This window comes from Salvelinus namaycush, chromosome 6, assembly GCF_016432855.1.
Source record: "Salvelinus namaycush isolate Seneca chromosome 6, SaNama_1.0, whole genome shotgun sequence".
Classification (NCBI taxonomy): domain Eukaryota; kingdom Metazoa; phylum Chordata; class Actinopteri; order Salmoniformes; family Salmonidae; genus Salvelinus; species Salvelinus namaycush.
The window spans coordinates 19,905,759-19,924,808 of record NC_052312.1 but is presented as its reverse complement, the minus strand read 5'-3'; the positions used below and the strand labels follow the sequence as shown (position 1 = coordinate 19,924,808).

At 43.1% G+C, this 19,050-nt stretch overlaps 1 protein-coding gene across 1 annotated transcript; it reads right to left on the bottom strand.

Moving 5' to 3' along the window:
* Positions 1 to 3,414: 3,414 nt before the first annotated feature.
* Positions 3,415 to 18,514, bottom strand: LOC120049739 (coagulation factor XIII A chain-like). The gene is made up of 15 exons (XM_038996111.1): positions 18,387 to 18,514; positions 15,339 to 15,523; positions 10,552 to 10,740; positions 9,738 to 9,986; positions 9,459 to 9,577; positions 9,089 to 9,196; positions 7,556 to 7,730; positions 7,156 to 7,294; positions 6,911 to 7,014; positions 6,553 to 6,641; positions 6,120 to 6,276; positions 5,243 to 5,518; positions 4,889 to 5,049; positions 4,230 to 4,366; positions 3,415 to 4,021 (listed from the first exon to the last, which is right to left on the bottom strand). Exons 2-15 carry the CDS (start codon positions 15,490 to 15,492, stop codon positions 3,880 to 3,882), a joined length of 2,199 nt encoding a protein of 732 aa, XP_038852039.1. The 5' UTR covers positions 15,493 to 15,523; positions 18,387 to 18,514; the 3' UTR covers positions 3,415 to 3,879.
* Between the last annotated feature and the right edge of the window lie 536 nt (positions 18,515 to 19,050).

Sequence of the window (19,050 nt, the reverse complement as noted above, 5' to 3'; positions counted from 1 at the left end):
GCGTCATACCTAAGAACAACCTCTCTGGGATATGTGGGACGCTAGCGTCCCAACTGGCCAACATCCAGTGAAAATGCAGAGCGCCAAATTCAAATAAATTACTATAAAAATTAAACTTTCATGAAATCACACATTCAATATACCAAATTAAAGCTACACTTGTTGTGAATCCAGCCAACGTGTCAGATTTAAAAAATGCTTTTCGGCGAAAGCAAACGATGCTATTATCTGAGGATAGCAACTAAACAAACACAGACCATCATATTTCAACCCTCCAGGCGTGATACAAAATGCAGAAATAAAGATATAATTCATGCCTTACCTTTGACGAGCTTCTTCTGTTGGCACTCTAATATATCCCATAAACATCACAAATGGTCCTTTTGTTCGATTAATTCTGTCGATATATATCAAAAAGTGAATTTATTTGGCGCATTTGATCAAGAAAAACACCGGTTCCAACTTGTGCAACGTGACTAAAGAATATCTCAAAAGTTACCTGTAAGCTTTGCAGCAATATTTCAAACTACTTTTGTAATACAACTTTATGTATTTTTTTACGGAAATAATCGATAAAATTGAAGACGGGATGATCTGTTGTTCAATACTGGAGGAAAACAAAATGTAGCTAGCTTTCAGGTCATGCGCCTCTAACAAAGAGCACACTTCCCTCTAGCCTCATTCTGAACAGTGTTACTACTGGAGGAAAAACCTCAACCAACTTCTTGTCAATATGGGGGCGCTGTTTCCCCATTGGAAAGAATCGTGCCCAAATTAAACTGCCTCGTACTCAATTCTAGATCGTACAATATGCATATTATTATTACTATTGGATAGAAAACACTCTCACGTTTCTAAAACCGTTTGAATTATATCTGTGAGTAAAACAGAACTCATTTTGCAGCAAACTTCCTGACAGGAAGTGAAAAATCTGAAATCGAGGCTCTGTTCCAGGGGCTTCCTATTAATTTGCCTGAAATCTATGGATATACATGCACTTCATACGCCTTCCACTAGATGTCAACAGGCAGTGAGAGGTGGAATGGGGTGTCTAGCTTGATCTGAGGTCGAACAAGAGCTTTTGGAATGACGTGTCTGGAAATTTCATTGTCTTCGAAGGCGCGAGAAGGAACCCCAGATTGCCTTCTGAAAAGCCTTTGGTATACACGGTAGATATCTCCGGCTCTGATTTTATTTGATAGATGTGATAAAAACATCATAAAGTAGTTTTTTTCAACCGAGTTGTATCAGTTTATTGAACGTTTATTGCGAGTTTTGGAATTTTCTTTTCTTTTCTTTGCGTCAGGTGAAGTTGGGCACGTTTGCGCCACATGGCTAGCTATGGGGGTGGAAGCATCATGTTGTGGGGGTGCTTTGCTGCAGGAGGGACTGGTGCACTTCACAAAATAGATGTCATCGTGAGGTAGGAAAATTATGTGGATATTTTGAAGCAACATCTCAAGACATCAGTCAGGAAGTTAAAGCTTGGTCTCAAATGCGTCTTCCAAATGGACAATGACCCCAAGCATACTTCCAAAGTTGTGGCAAAATGGCTTAAGGACAACAAAGTCAAGGTATTGGAGTGGCCATCACAAAGCCCTGACCTCAATCCTATAGATAATTTGTGGGCAGAACTGAAAAAACGTGTGGGAGCAAGGAGGCCTAAAAACCTGACTCAGTTACACCAGCTCTGTCAGGAGAAATGGGCCAAAATTCACCCAATTTATTGTGGGAAGCTTGTGGAAAGCTACCCGAAACATTTGACCCAAGTAAAACTATTTAAAGGCAATGCTACCAAATACTAATTGAGTGTATGTAAACTTCTGACCCACTGGGAATGTGATGAAAGAAATAAAAGCTGAAATAAATAATGCTCTCTACTATTATTCTGACATTTCACATTCACATTCTTAAAGTAAAGTGGTGATCCTAACTGACTTAAGACAGGGAATGTTTACCAGGATTAAATGTCAGTAATTGTGAAAAACTGAGTTTAAATGTATTTGGCTAAGGTGTATGTAAACTTCCGACTTCAACGGTATGTTTCAGACAGTTGTATGAGGCTGTGCTGCTTGTGTTAGTAAGTAACTACACTTTCACTTTGAGCCTCTTAGTTTCATCATGCTTTATGTCCTACATATAAAATAAATACTCTTGTATTTCTGGCTCATTTTCAAATTATGTTTTTTTAGATTTAAGTCCGGCAAAATAGAGATTGTAGTATGATATCAGGTAATATCATGTTGGCCTTTGCTGGACACGCATAGGCCTACTGTTGAACAGAGTCGGTCTCAGTGTATAAAAGAGGATACTATTCTTAAATAGTTTTGTTAAAATAATAGCTTGAAACATTTAATGTTTACACAGGCAGCCCAGTTCTGATCTTTTGACACTTATTTGGTATATCTGATACATATCTGATCTTTTCCCAGTGTGTAAACAGAAAGAAAACACATGGAATCTGGTCTTTTGAGTTCTGATTCATACCATATACGTGTTTGTACATGTAGTATATATTTTTGCACATTACCTGCCATCACCAAGACTACCACTGTCACGACTCCGACCGAGGCAGGCTCTCCTTCCCGTTCGGGTGGCGCTCGGCGGTCGTCGTCACCGGCCTATTAGCTGCCACTGATCCTTTTCTCCCCCTCCTTATGTGTTCATTGGTTACACCTGTTTTGTGTTTGTTCTTAATTAGTTGGGCTTTATCAGTCAGCCGGCTCGCCCGTTTCTTTGTGCGGGATTGTTTATTTGTAAGCTTGGTGTTTGTTAGTCTGACGTTACGTGTTTGTGTATGTTGGAGTACATTTCTGAACTGTTTTCGTTCCCCGTGTCTGGGGCAGTTTATTGTGAGCACCCAGTGTCAAGTTGGGTGGCCGTTGTTTCTCCGTGGTTCATTAAATGAACGTTATCATTGAATCCTCTGTCTTCCTGCGCCTGACTTCGCACTCCGACACCCAGTCCTTACAACCACACCAAATTTTGATTGGAACAGTGAAAGGAAATGAGCATTGCATCTGCGTGCTATTTCAGAGAATACGACAGTGTGAATGCGCTAATCTGATATGGGAGACATATAAAACTGTCAGAACAGTACGGGAAAAAAAATTGTACATGAAGTAAAATCCTTAGGATGGCTGTGTAAACACAGCCTATGAAAGAAACCCCTAGACTTGTGCGGAAGTGAACGAAGCACAGAAGTGCTCAAGTCACTTACTCACTCATCCCTGTCGCGCATAGGGCAAGGTCCACAACTTCAAACTTAGAACTGGATGCTCGAAGGATTATAATTTTGACAGCATGCATGTAGGCCGATAGGATACATTCAATATTTGATTTCAAAAGATCTTATCTGGACATTTCAAAACCAAAGTATATTGCCATAAAAACACAATAACTGATAACATGCAATCATATTCATGTTCATCTTTTTAATTTGGGTTATATAAGTACTTCTCTCGCATAGAAGTCAAAAAAGAGAAGAAAATAGGGATATTGAACTTTTCATCAATTTCAATAAATGTAGCATCTTGTGGTAAGAAAATGTTGCATCTCTTGTGAAGATAGATTGAACCATGTATTAGGCCTAATATTCAAGTCCAATCTCTAAACTGTAGCTGGGCTGTATTAGCTATGATGTAGTAGTGTTTTCTTTGTATAGAAATGAAAACAAATACATTGAACTACACTAAATGTTGCATAGTTAAAAAATATTGCCTCTTTTGTGAAATTACATGATCCATCCAAGAAGAAGAAGAAGAAAAAGAAAAACAACAAATCTCTTAATTGTTGCTTGCTGGGCTGTAACAGCTGTAAATAGGCTGTCCAGCTGTGCTATAGATGTCTTGTATAGCTGTGCCATCTCCCTTGTGCTGCTCAGGGCTTGACGGTCAGCTGGGCCTGACCGTACACCTGCCTGAGTGCAGCACAGTCCAGGCTGGCCATCAGCTTGGTGGGTCCCTCCCTTCGTGGGGTAAAACTCTCTGTCCACGTCAGGGACGAGCCAGCCAGGATCAGACTGGAATACACACATATACACACATGAGTATGTACACACACACACACACACACACACACACACACACACACACACACACACACACACACACACACACACACACACACACACACACACACACACACACACACACACACACACACACACACACACACGCACACAAAACACACACACACACACACACACATACAGGTATCACTCTGCTCACCTGTAATGTTTATACTTGGGTGGCATGACTCCTGGCCCCTCCACACGAATGTACACATCCTCCAGGTTGAACTTGAACGGGTTGGTGAACTCCACAGTCACAAACATCTCCTCACTTACCTTAGCCAGACCAGACACCTACAGAGAGGGGATGAGAGTTGGTCTTGATCCTGTCCGTGAAGACCCAGCAAGGATTGATAAACTGAGCATATTTGGAAAATACTTTGTATTCTATACCAGGGATGTCAAACTCATGTCGCAGAATTCAGTCTTTATTCGGTCTTCAACGAGGTCCGGAGGGCTGCACTGAAAATTGGTTATATTTCCTCGCCGTCAAAATTAGCCCAAAATAGTCCTCTATGAATTTTTCAGTGCTCCCTGACTGTCTTGTTCATTTAGCTGATTATTAGCGACACTGAACACAGTCAAGATAGTATATGAATGCAGGTCCATTATAATTTCTACAGTTTCGATTGGGTTTTTATCATTTTAAAGTATATTGAGTTCGCACCCCCCCACCCCAAAAAAAACATTAAAAAATGTGCCCGATTGGACCCCCTGCGGGGGGGACGTATGTTTGACACCCCTGCTCTATAGATTACAAATTGATTTGTTTCAGGCTGTGAGCATATTACCACTCCTAAAAACATGACCTCTGACCTGGACAGAGAGTTTGGGGTTGTGAAGAGTGACGACCCTCATGGCGGTGACAATCTGACCCGTCTCCTTGACCTTCCCAGTAGCGATGAAGTGGAGGTTGGCCTGCTCCACCAGCTTTCTCATGTAGTCCTGGGAACGCACCTGGATCACTTTCTTCTCAGCTGTGGACACACAGAGATGACTTTCTTAGGATATGCTTTGTCTCCTTGAGTTTTACTTTAATTTTCATGTATTTTGTTGGGTCTTGCTTTAGAAATATTGGAGTTCAACTGGCTTGCCACTAGTAACTAGAATATTGATCTTACAAGAACCCACCAACCCACACACACCACTCCTCCTCCCCCACCTGCCCACCTTTCATGGGATCCAATGTCACTTTAAGGGTCTTGAAGAGGAACTCAGAGCTGGTGACTCCTGTGTAATACACCACGTTGCCACTGACATACACGTCCCCGGTGTGAGCCTGGCCACTCTTGTTGTTGAACTCCAGCTTCAGCTCGAAGTCATCCCCCACCCTCACCTCGATCAGGGGCATGTCCAGCTCCACGTCAGCCTTTGGAAGGATGGCCTTCTCACGCTGACAACCGTACTCCTCTGCCTTCTCCAGAACCGTGCGCTCCTCTGGGCTACCTGTGGATGTGGGAGACCACAGATGAAAGGGAAAGATTATATGGTTTGTTTCAGAAGTAGTCCACATTTAGAATCTGGGTTTTTAGAGTGGTCGTACCTCGTTCACACAGAGACAAAACCCTTCTTTTAACATTTAAATCAAATCAAATGTTATTTGTCACATGCGCCGAATACAACAGATGTAGTAGACCTTACAGTGAAATGCTTACTTACAAGCCATTAATCAACAATGCAGTTTTAATGGAGTTTAAATTCACATATAAATTTGAGTTATAGATCTATCATTCTCATTGAAAGCAAGTCCAAGAAATGTTAGATTTGTTCTGTGCGCTATTTATATGCTACCCATGCTTAAGTTTCATTTTTGTGTCGTTTACCTTCAGTTTTGTACATCAGCTTCAAACAGCTGAAAATACAGCGGTTTAGACGGTACAATGATTCTCTACATGATACTTGCTTGTTTTGTCACGTAAACTGAAATTAGGCGAACTATTAGAATTTTAGGCAGCAGGAAATGGTGGAGTGATTTCTGCATAGGTCATGTTTAATCTGTGTCTGGGAGCTTTTGCTCTGTGACACTCCCTCCTCTCTCCTCTCTTACCTTCGGGGAACTTGTACTGGTCAGTGATGTCACGCCGAGTGTCCTGGCCGGGAGCTTTGGTCACCACCATCCTACCAACATGGCTGCTGTTGACTTTGACCGGCTCCAGGGTTCCATCTCTGGGGTTCCGTGAGTAGAACACCACATCACTGTTCACCTATAGAAAAAATGGGACACATTCATCATGTAAAATTCCAGTAATTAGTCATCTATTGATATGTTTAGTCATATATAAGTCATATACTAGTAATACCAAAACACATGTACTGGTACTGTATGTTCACTACTACAATTGAGCTCACTGATTCAAACTGATGCAAGAAAAAAATGGACTGTCTTGGGAAGTGACCGATAGGGGTTGTAACATTTTGTATACTGTCCTGTGCAGTTGGTGTTTTGGCGCACTAGGATGGCTCATTGTTGTAGTATTTACCTCAGCAAACACGAAAGGTGCGTCGAACGGGAAGCAGATCTGGCCATGTTTGATGGCCTGGACGGATGCAGGGCCACACCTGTACATCCCTGGATACAATGAAAGACACATTAGGTATTAGTAATATCCCAAATAATTATATAATATAGTAACTACACAGCATGTACATTTCATAACATGGTTATGTAAAAATTATAACATGGTCAGTTAAATTGTGTGTGTGTATGTGTGTGTGTGTTTCTGTGGGTGTGTGTTTGTTTCTGCGTATGTGTGCGCGTGTGTGAGTGCCTGTGCCTGTTTCTACAGTATATGTGTGTGTGTGTGCGTGCGTACAGGCTTGTGTGTATGAACACCTCACCATCACTGGTCTCTTGGGGCGTAGCATCCACAGCCTGCCAGCCCCCAAACCCTTGAGGAAGGTCTGGCCTGCTCATGTAGCACTCGTTCCAGCAATGGTAGTTCCTACGGCAACACATCCATTCCATTATTTGACATTACCATAAATCATTCTAAATGCAGTCTCTCCACTCATGAATTGTATTTTTAAATGCTCAAATCAAATCAAATCAGAAAGTGATTTGTCTGTCACTGGAACAATTCTACCAGATAGAGTCCTTGGTGCGTTGCTTGTCAATTCTGCCGTTCTCATCCAGGATGATGTCAGTTTTCAGGTTGCCGTCATTGTCGTGGGAAGAGAAGAAGTTGGTGACAACCCTGGCGGGGATGCCCAGACAGCGCAAGACTGCCGAGGAGGAAAGAAACTGTATCATCAGCAACAACAAAAAATGTTCTGACTTTTTGGGGGAATTCTTCACATCAAATAGTAGGAAATTAATTTGAGTGATTAATTATGAAATCCTCCCAAATATTTCACTCATTAGCATTGTAAAAATCCCAAAACTAAATGATTTTTGGGAAATCCTAGTTAAACATTTCTGGAATCATTACAGATTTCAGAAAAAATTGAATTTTCTGAAAGTTTGGAGAATATTGTAGGTCTCACAGGTGTTAAAGACAGCAGCGTAGACCCAGCACTGGGCATAGCAGACGGGCATCTTGCTGCTGGAGTAGTTGAGGAGGATCTCAGTACTTCCAGTCCAGGAGGTGGGTGCCACTCCGTAGGTGTAGTCACCACTCCAGCTCCCCACCAGCACCCCGTCGTCGTCACGAGAGTTCAGCTGGGAGAGAGAGGCAAACATACGGTTCTCTGCATCTGAAATGGCACCCTATTTCCTTTACAGTGCACTTCTTTTGAACAGAGCCTTATGGGCCCTGGTCAAAAGTAGTGCATTATATAGGGAATACCCTGGTCAAAAGTAATGCATTATATAGGGAATAGCCAGGCTAAAAGTAGTGCATTATATAGGGAATACCTTGGTCAAAAGTAATGCATTATATAGGGAATAGCCAGGCTAAAAGTAGTGCATTATATAGGGAATACCTTGGTCAAAAGTAGCGCATTATATAGGAAGTACCTTGGTCAAAAGTAGTGCGTTATATAGGGAATACCTTGGTCAAAAGTTATGCATTATATGTGAAATAGAGTGCCATTTTGGATGCAAATAGCCTGTTACAAGCCTATAAGTTGTAAGTACAAATCTCTCTTCAAGTAGAAATAAAGAAGAGGGCACGACAAAACCTATTCCCCCTCAGGAGACTGAAAAGATTTGGCATGGGTCCACAGATCCTCAAAAGGTTCTACAACTGCACCATCGAGAGCATCCTAACTGGTTGCATCACTGCCTGGTATGGCAACTGCTCGGCCTCCGACCGCTAGGCACTACAGAGGGTAGTGCGAATGGCCCAGTACATCACTGGGGCCAAGCTTCCTGCCATCCAGGACCTCTATACCAGGCGGTGTCAGAGAAAGGCCCTAAAAATTGTTAAAGACTCCAGCCACCCTAGTCATAGACTGTTCTCTCTGCTACCGCACGGCAAGCGGTACCGGAGAGCCAAGTCTAGGTCCAAGAGGCTTCTAAACAGCTTCTACCCCCAAGCCATAAGACTCCTGAACATCTAATCAAATGGCTACCCAGACTATTTGCAATGCCCCCCCACCCCCTCTCCTCCTCTTTTACACCGCTGCTACTCTCTGTTGTTATCATCTATGCATAGTCACTTTAATAACTCTAGCTACATGTACATATTAGCTCGACTAACAGGTGCCCCCGCACATTGACTCTATACCAGTACCCCCCCATATATAGTCTCACTATTGATATTTTACTGCTGCTCTTTAATTACTCGTGACTTTTTCTTATTGTTATCCATATTTTTTTTTTAACTGCATTGTTGGTTAGGGGCTCGTAAGTAAACATTTCACTGTAAGGTCTGCACTTGTTGTATCCGACACATGTGACTAATACAATGTGATTTGATTTGGTTGGAAATGTGTCTTCTGGCAAGGAGTCTTTTCTCAAGCCTCCATGGAGTTTCTTCCCCCTACAAATCTACTGTATGAAACGGTTGTACTGTTAGAACGTTGTGATCTTAATGGGTTCTCTGTACGGACCGGTGGTAACCCCGTAACGCTCACCATGGCTGAGGCCTTCCGGGCTACTTTGATGGGGTCACCCCTGTTGGTGATGGGCATGGCAGCTTTATCCATGATGAACAGACACGCATCCAGCACCCCATAGTCAAACTGCAACAAGCAAAGTTCAGTTAAGTGTTCACTGAACTTCTTTGACGATCGCATAGAGAATCAGACAGTTTCTTAAAGCCAAAACAAAAAGATGACAGACAGGTAATGTGTATGGACTAAGAAACAACCGTCCTGCTATTTGACGTATAATGACTTACATGTACAGTAGTTACAAATGAATTCTGCATGGTACAGATAGCGTATCACCACACCCAAACCAATCATTGCGTAGCTAGTAGTGGTGCACTGGGTCTCTCTGTACCTGGCCAAAGTTCCAGGGCCGCTCGGACACGTCGTCAAACGCCCCGTGGTAGATGACCCCCACCTCGTTGAGAACACACTCCTCCCTCTCATTGCTATCATCCAGGAACACAGAATCAGCTGGTGGAAGGAAGCCAGAATAATAGAATGGAATCTATTATCGGAATGTAGATGAATAGACTAACGAGATTCATAGAGCTAAATCGATCAATCAATCAGCACAAACAACTGTTATGGGAACAGGCTAGTGTGATTGCTGTCATCAGTGAGTGTCACAGACCTGCCACCCAGGGGTTGAACAGGATATAGACATCTCGACTCTCGTCCTGCCTTGTCCTGCGGATTCCGTATGGCGTCACCACCGCCACGTACGTGCGCCACTTTCCCACAATGCAGTCTGGCGCTGGGGTGATCCCCACCGTGACCACGTTGTCTGCGCTGTCCAACACCCGGCCGGCCCACGGGCTCTGGCGGTCACTGGCCACAGACACAGGAACGTAGGTGCCCTTACTGAACTGGGGACTGCCCCCTGGTGGATAGGAGGAACAGGGGGAATGACATGTCAGGGCAGGGGTAGACCTAGCTCTGGTCTTTGGCTCCGGGGTGCAGTTTCTTCTAGGTACAGATCTAGGATCAACTTCCCATCCCTCAATCCTAACCTTTACCATTAGTGGAGAAAATGTAAAACAGACCAAAGATCAGGGTCTAGGGGCCACTTCACCCTACACCAAGCCTTCGTACTAACACCCTGGACTAGAGCTATGGTAGACCTAACCACTGATACAGGAAAGAAAGATAAATACCTGCACATATTCCTCCTTAGTTTTATTATGTTTCAAGTGGCGGTTATAATTAAGTGCGGGAACATTCAATGAAAAAAAGATACAATGAATGTTCCCGCAATTAATGTAACCGCCACTTAAAACATAATAAAACTATCTTTTTTTCATTACTTTACTTTTGGTACCCTGCATCTGGATGCAAGTTTCTAGATGTACGTACAGTAAACTACTTCTTAACCAGTAACCACTGATACAGAGTTAGCCCTTTTTTAGCTTAGGAAACTTTTTTAGGTGGGGGTTTCTTTATCTCACCGATGACGAACTCCACAGCGAACTGGTCGTCGGAGGGCTTGTAGGGACGGTCGAAGGTCACCTTCAGCTGGAACTCCTGTCCCCTGCGAACGATGAGGTGGTCAGTGGCATACAGGTGGGTGGTGTGCTGCCGCTTATTGACCTCGTCTGGCTTCCGCAGCATGTTCACGTCCCAGATGTCCAAGAACTCTGATAGGAGAGTAGGAAGAGAACGAGGAAGAGCGAGATGAGGAGAGAGGAATATAAAAGGGAAGAGAGAGAGATGCAGACTTGTCATCGTAACTTGGGCCCTGATATTTTTCCATGTGACCTTGAGCAGTTATTCCAATACACCTCTGTTTCAGCAAAAAGCTGAGGGATGGGCCTGGAGAAATGTAACGTCTCTCAAATTCATAGACAGAGCTATGGATGCAGAGGAAGGTCCTAAAAATGGTCAAAGTGGTTATCTCTGCTACCGCACGGCAAGCGGTACCGGAGCGCCAAGTCTAGGTCCAAGAGGCTTCTAAACAGATTCTACCCCCAAGCCATAAGACTCCTGAACATCTAGTCAAATGGCTACCCAGACTGTTTGCATTGATCCCCCCCCCCCTCTCCTTCACCCCCTCTCACGCCCTCTTTACACCACTGCTACTCTCTGTTGTCATCTATGCATAGTCACATTAATAACTCTACCTACATGTACATACTACCTCAAATAACCGGTGCCCCCACACATTGACTCTGTATCAGTACCCCCCTGTATATAGTCCCTGTATGTTGTCATTTCACTGCTGCTCTTTAATTACTTGTTACTTTTATCTCTAATTCTTATCTGTATTTTCTTGAAACTGCATTGTTGGTTAGGGGCTCATAAGTAAGCATTTCACTGTAAGGTCTACACCTGTTGTATTCGGCGCATGTGACTAATACATTTTGATTTGAAGGACTGAACATCCATGATATCTAATTATAGTTTTAACCAGATTTTGAGGCATTTACATTATTTACATTTACGTTGTTTACAAACATTGGAGTAAAACAAGCTTATGTTTTGGGTTCTGATGAGGTACGACAGTTGAACTAATCATGAGGCATTTATAAGTTGCCTTCTTCAAGAATCAGTGTGTGTATATCATTCATTTATAAGTCCAAAAATGGATGTAGCAACTAACGATTCTATCTTCAACGTAACGTAACGTATGGAATCCTGCAAGTTCAAATGTATGAAGAGTGGTATAGACATTCTGAAGGCCGATTACGTTGCGTGTTCAACTTTGGGAACCTTCTCATCTTAGGGATAGACAGACAGCTTTGTCTGCAGACTTACTTACTTACTTACTTACTTTATTGTCCCCATGGGGAAATTTTGTTGCAGTGTCATGTACACATTTAAAGTGGCGTTAAATACAAAACAAGATTGACAATACAACTTTCAATAACAGTCACGCACCAATAAAAAAAAAATATAATAGTAAGAAATAAGAAATAAGAAATAAAACATTTAAAACAAAGACTAGCCTGCTGGCCTTACGGGGTCAATGGGAACATTTCCCCGAGCTATTTAAGAGGGATATCACACCTGGCACAAATGATTGTCTCGTTCTATTTTTCCTGCTGAGGGGTGCCCTATACCTGCGCCCAGAGGGGAGTAATTCAAAGTCCAGGTACAGGGGGTGACTTGGGTCTAAAATGATTTTGTGAGCCTTACGGAGGGCCCTGACCTTAAAGATCTCATCCAGGCCTGTCTGTTTGACTCCAAGTACCTTACTTGCTGTGGTAATAATCCTTCTCAGCATGTTTCTCTGACTGACAGTGGCATTGCCAAACCAACAAACAATACAAAAAGTTAAAATACTCTCAATAAAGGATTTGTAAAACAGAGTCAATATAGTACAGTCTATATTAAAAGAACCCAACTTTTTTAGAAAGTACAGTCTCTGTTGGCTCTTTTTGTAGATCTGGTCTGTACATTTACTCCACTGAAGCTTACTGTCCAAAAAGACACCCAGATATTTATATTCCTCTACAATTTCTATATTCTGGCCTCTGATAGATGTTGCAGAGGTAGGTGTTGTACGCTTCCTGAAGTCTATGCACATCTCTTTGGTCTTGTTAGTATTGAGGACCAAGTGTGATTCCTCACACCACTCTACAAAGTCATCTAGGACCGGGCCATGATGTTCCTCGTCATCATGCAACAGGCTGATCAAGGCAGTGTCATCAGCGAACTTAACGAGGTGTCTGTCAGTATGGGAACTAGTACAACTATTAGTGTACAAGATGTACAGAAGTGGGGACAAAACACATCCCTGAGGAGAGCCTGTGTTGGTATTGCGTATATCCGACACATGGGGACCTATTTTGACTCGCTGTGAGCGTTGGCTCAGGAAGTCCAACAGCCACAAAACCAGCCCCCCATCTAAGGAAAAGTCCCGAATGAGTCTCTGTGCCAGAATGTAGGGCTGGATTGTGTTGAAGGCAGAAGAAAAGTCAACAAACAGAACCCTGACATGGGATTTGGCACCTTCTAGATGTCTATAGACCATGTTAAGGAGGGTAAGAATGGCATCATCAACTCCTCTGCTGGTCTGATAGGCAAACTGAAATGGGTCGAGGAGCTTCTGGGTGACACTGAGAATATGACTTTTCACAATTTTCTCAAGGCATTTCATAACTAAGGATGTCAAAGCGACAGGGCGATAGTCATTCAGCACAGAGGGATTCGATACTTTAGGAATTGGTATAATTATTGATTTTTTCCACAATACTGGAACGTGTTGCTGGTTGAGTGAGGATTGGAAAATGTCTGTAAAAACACCAGCCAGTTGTTCAGCACAGTGCTTTAACACATGCCCACTTATTTTGTCTGGGCCTGGGCTTTTGTATGTGTTACATCCCCTGAACAACTTTAGAACATCAGACTGTTGAACAACAACTCTCTCAAACATTTGTAATGATGCTTCCATTTGTTTTACCTCCGACACGAAGTTGTCTGATTCAAATCTTGAGAAGAAAACATTCAGTTCATTAGCCATGTTCTGGCCCTCATATCCCCCAAGGTCAGCACTGGTTTTTCCCCTGCCTATATGGGGGGCGCTAGCCATGGATTTAATCCCTTGCCAGGCCACCCTTGCGTTTCCTGAGGAGAGGGTCCTCTCCACCCTTTGCTTGTATGCCTCCTTGTCCACCAGTATCTGTCTTTTTATCTCACGTTGTACATCTCTTAAAGCCTGTCCATCACCCCCAGCATAAACTGCCTTCTTCCTATCAAGTAGTGATTTTAGATGTTTTGATACCCAAGGCTTGTTGTTAGGGAAGATTTTACAGGTCTTAGTAGGCACAACTGACTCAACACAGAAGTTTACATAGTCTGAAATAACCTCTGTGAGTTCATCCAGATCAGAGCTGCTGTCCTCAAATACCTCCCACATTGTACAGTCAAAACACCCCTGGAGACAAGTGATACTGTTGTCATTCCAGATCTGGACAGTTTTAACTGTGGGTTTCTCCCTCTCCAGGAGGCGACAGTAAGTTGGCCTGAGGTAGACCACATTGTGGTCTGATGTCCCCAGAGGAGGTCTGGTGGTGGCAGAGAACGCCTTTGGTATTGTCCCATAGCACAAATCAAGAGTCCTATTTTTCCTAGTGTGACATTTCACATACTGATGGTATGTGCGCAAGACTTTGCGCAAGGTACAGTTGTTAAAATCCCCTAAAATAAATTTGGGTGCGTCGGGGGAGATGGATTCCAGTTTCTGTGACAGATTATAAATAATCTCTGATGCCTTTGTTATATTAGCTTTTGGTTGAATGTACACAACGGTAACAAACAATTGGGGGAACTCACGGGGCAGATAGTAAGGTCGCAGTGACACAGAAAGCAGTTCTGTGGTGAAGCAGACTGTGGTGACGTGTAGTAAAAAATGATGAACTGTAGTCGAAGATCAACAACGTGGTTGTTGTTGGTTGTTGTTCTTGTTGGGAAACTCGCTACAATATATTATTTAGATGCCTATGACTGTCACACCCTGATCTGTTTCACCTGTTTTGTGCTTGTCTCCACCCCCCTCTAGGTGTCGCCCATCTGCCCTATTATCCCCTGTGTATTTATACCTGTGTTCTCTGTTTGTCTGTTTCCAGTTTGTCTTGTCTCGTCAAGCCTACCAGCATTTTTCCCGTACTCCTGTTTTCGCTCTAGTCCCTGTTTTCTAGTTTTCCCGGTTTTGACCATTCTGCCCGCCATGACCCTGAGCCTGCCTGCCGTTCTGTGCCTTTCGGACTCTGCTCTGGATTACTGACCTCTGTCTGCCCTTGACCTGTCATTTGCCTGCCCCCTGTTTTTGTAATAAACTTTTTTGACTTTGAACTGTCTGCATCTGGGTCTTATCCTGAGGTCTCATAATTACCTATCATGAGGGGACAGCTGAAGTCGCTTCCAGTCTGTTAGAGGTTCTACATTCCAGTCATTCCATTCTTATTCAGAACCCTGCCTTGTGTTCTAGGGAGATAATGCTGAGGAAAGGAGAACAGTGACGAGGCTGGTAGACTCAGGATGTGTCTGAAGACGTGTGTTGAGATAACTCTGAACGGAATGCCATTCATTTGTCAGTCCGCATCCTAAATCTACAGGAAACGTGTCATTGTAGGGTCTCTTATCGTTTGTGACCAAGGCACATACTGACTCACAAACCAACACTCTGACATACAAACACACTTCTGTCTCTCTCTGTCGCACACCACACACACACTCAAACACACACACACGTGCACGCACCCACACACACACACAGGCTCCTTCTCCTCTTTACCCTTGAGTGGAGGGGGTCCTCGGGGCATCAGGCCGAAGGGCTCGAACTCAGGCACCTCCTCCCCATCTGCATTGGAGCTGGCGATGGGGGCGGCACTGCGTCCGCGGTGTGACACCTGGGGTTGTGGCTTGGCGGCGGGCTCTGAGTCAGACATGGTACCAGCGCTGAAACGTCACCTCACGGGCCTGGGACACAGACAAACGGACGAACAGAGAGAAACAGAGACAGAGACAGAGACAGAGACAGAGACAGAGACAGAGACAGAGACAGAGAGTCAAATAGACAACCAGACATTTCCTAGGTATGGTATCATATCACATGACGACTCCATTCATATTCAGCTAGCCCTTGGGGAGGACACTCCCAGTTGTGCAGCAGATGCTAAGAGATTAACTGTTCCCACAAACCATCTGTTTCACATTGAGGTAGGGCAGCAATAGCGAACTTGAGTACTGACCTGGATGAGGTGCACGTAAACTTGAACACAAACCACATGTCAAAACAATTATATATATTACATTTGACATTTTCGTCATTTAGCTGATGCTCTTATCCAGAGCGACTTACAATTAGTGCATTCATCTTAAGTTAGCTAGGTGAGACAACACACATCACAATCGTATCAAGTACATTTTCCCTCAACAAAGTACTTATCAGCGAAGTCAGTGCTAGTAGGACTTTGGGAACCACTTCTATGTGTGTATTAGTGTGCATTATTGTAGTGACTAGGTCAGTAAACTTAGGTTTGAATTGCTCTGTGGTTTCACTGAGTAGAGCCAGTGTTAATTTTTTCTTTCCTTGTTTATTTCCGTGCTGTATTAAAGAGGCGCCTACTGAGGGTGTAATTCCAGAAAAGCAGTTGGCAAGGTCAGACATTTTGGGGTGTTTGGTTGTTTGTTTTGGCGTGTTGTGTTATTCTCCGTCCCTTGTGGTCAGTGTGTCACCAGACTGTGCAGTTAATCTTCAAATTAAAGAGGGAAAACGGTCGTAAATGACAAGGGAAACTTTAGTGTCAGTGTGTGGGGGACACAACAATGTCATCAGATTCCTTTGCTTAGAATCATTGTGTATTTATTTGTTGTTGTCAATTTTATCATTTTCACAACGAGTAGTGTACCAGTAAAATTATGCCAGTATCTGTGGTAAAACTAACAAATTACCTTGCACATTTACAATTAGTTAGGTAATAATATACATTAACAAACTATATCTAAGTCCAAACTTGGCAGTCCATAAAATGACAAGCTATTAGACCCCATCATATAGTACCAGCAGTGGTGCAACATTACTAATAGTGGGTTAAATGTAAATAAAAATCTCGAGACATACCGTAAGTCAATAAAGCAGCACTGAAAAAGGAATTACCTCAACCAACCGTCCCCTGGGGGTCTCTTCCTTTAAAGCCTATTTTATTTGAGGTTAGGAGGGAGGGGGGTGGTTGTTTAATGGAGATTATTATGTAAATATGGTCATGCTGTTTTAGTCATTAAATACACAATGGTTGTTTTCATGAAAATGTAAGTATGGCACAATATACGTCATGCAGCTTTGTGGCACAAACAACGATTTAAGAATTTAGTTATGTAATGAGCCGTGTGCTGTGCTGTGCTGGTCGAGGAGACAGGTTTGGGGTGTGGGATGGTCTCTGGCCAGTGTTGGAAAGGTGAGTCATGGACCTGCACAGTGAGAGCACTGTTTCACCGTGGCACACACACACGCACGCACCAGGCACACACACACACACGCACCAGGCACACACACACACACACACATCAGGCACACACACACACACACACCAGGCACACACACACACACACACACACGCTCAAATGGTGCCGTCACCCCCTTCATCTGAACATTAGCTGGTCAATGCTGATTGTGGAGAAACAACATCACCACAGGTTTTTATCGATGTTTTCTTGGACAGCGCTGTGCCTTTCTGTGGTGGAAATGCTGCAAGTTATTACTATTTTCAGCTATTAGTCAATGGATGATGCCATATAATACTGTTTGTATAGGGTAACATGTTCATAGGGCAAAATAAATGATTGTGCAAGGTGCAAAAAATACCGCAAACCTTCTTATAATATACAGAAATCCTCCCTGTATGATGCAATTTGCATCATGTGATGCAAAACACAGCATCGTATGATGCAAAATGCATCATACAGGGATGATTTCTGTATTTTGAAAGTTATATATCTTGAAATCTTGATTGCTGACAAGCAAAATGTTTTGGGACTATGTCAACAATGGACTAATGAAACAAATACCAAAAGATAGTTTTTGGGTGGAGTTTTCCTTTAATTCAATTTTTTTCTTGCACAATGTGTGTTACAAAGAGGTGACTATTTAAATAGCGTTTCATAAACGGAGCAATATGTAAATTGTGTTCTCTTTATGACGCACATTGTTGAAGAATATGTTCTAATTTCGTCATGCTACCAGATTATAATTAGGTTTTTAATATTTTTTTGCACTTTGCACAATGCTCCTGTGCTACGAAAATGTCCCCCATATACACAGTTTTATGTAGTATGTACTTAGACACGGAGGCGTTGTGCAAAGTAGAAATGTGACTCCTGAAAGGTAAAAATTATCCATAGTTTAACAGCATTTTACAACAAAATGTGGATGTAAAGGAAAATAAAAAACACAGAAGCAAATAATCCTAATTCAGAACCAGATTACATGATGTGGAATAAAGAACCATTCAAACCAGCACTCAGTTCTCACTCTGGTACTGTAACATTAGCTTCCATTTAGGACTCTCATAAGCCCCCAGCCCCCCCCCCCCCCCCCCCCCCCCCATAAAAAACTCTGCTTTTACCAGCATTTGGAAGTTTCCTAGAGGAAAAAATGGTGTACTAGTATACAGCAAAACAACAAAAAGTACTGCAACTAAATTTAGAGTACTGCAAATGATGCATTCTACGAGGCATCGCATTACTTTTCATCAAAGCATTGTCAAATACATGCAGTATCAAACAAATAAGATTGGAGACAGAAAACATTGCTTGACCAGTGACCACTGAAGAGTAAACTCACCTCTGTAGAAGTTGAAGAGGGGAAAGCTGCAGTTGTCTGATAGAGTTGATCCTCAGGGGCTGAGTGTCTGTCTCTCTCACACACAAAGACAGGCTGTTGCTGGGGTCCCTCTGAATCCATTTATATACAGGAAAGGGAAGGGCCCTCTCCATGGCAGAGATAGGCCGTGTGTGTGTGTGTGTGTGTGTGTATTTGCAAGAGAGCCAGCCCCAGGGTGAGTTGTTGCTGGGATGGGCTTGTGAGTGTGTGTCAAATCAAATCAAATCAAATTGTATTGGTCACATACACATGGTTAGCAGATGTTATTGCGAGTGTAGCGAAATGCTTGTGCAAAGTTTCCTAAGGACTAGAAGCGAGGTGTGTGTGTGTGTGTGTGTGTGTGTGTGTGTGTGTGTGTGTGTGTGTGTGTGTGTGTGTGTGTGTGTGTGTGTGTGTGTGTGTGTGTGTGTGTGTGTGTGTGTGTGTGTGTGTGTGTGCGAACCAGTCCCAGCATTAGTTGTGCGATGGGTTGTGTGTAGGAGGGGTTGAGGTTGGAAAGGACAGGATTAGGCCCTTGGGTGGCGGTTTGGCCAACTTGAGAAAAGGGTGGGGAAATTGTCATCTCTGTTTGCCAGGCAGTGAAAGACAGGCCAGCACTGGGGACAAGCCATGCTCAGTCACAATC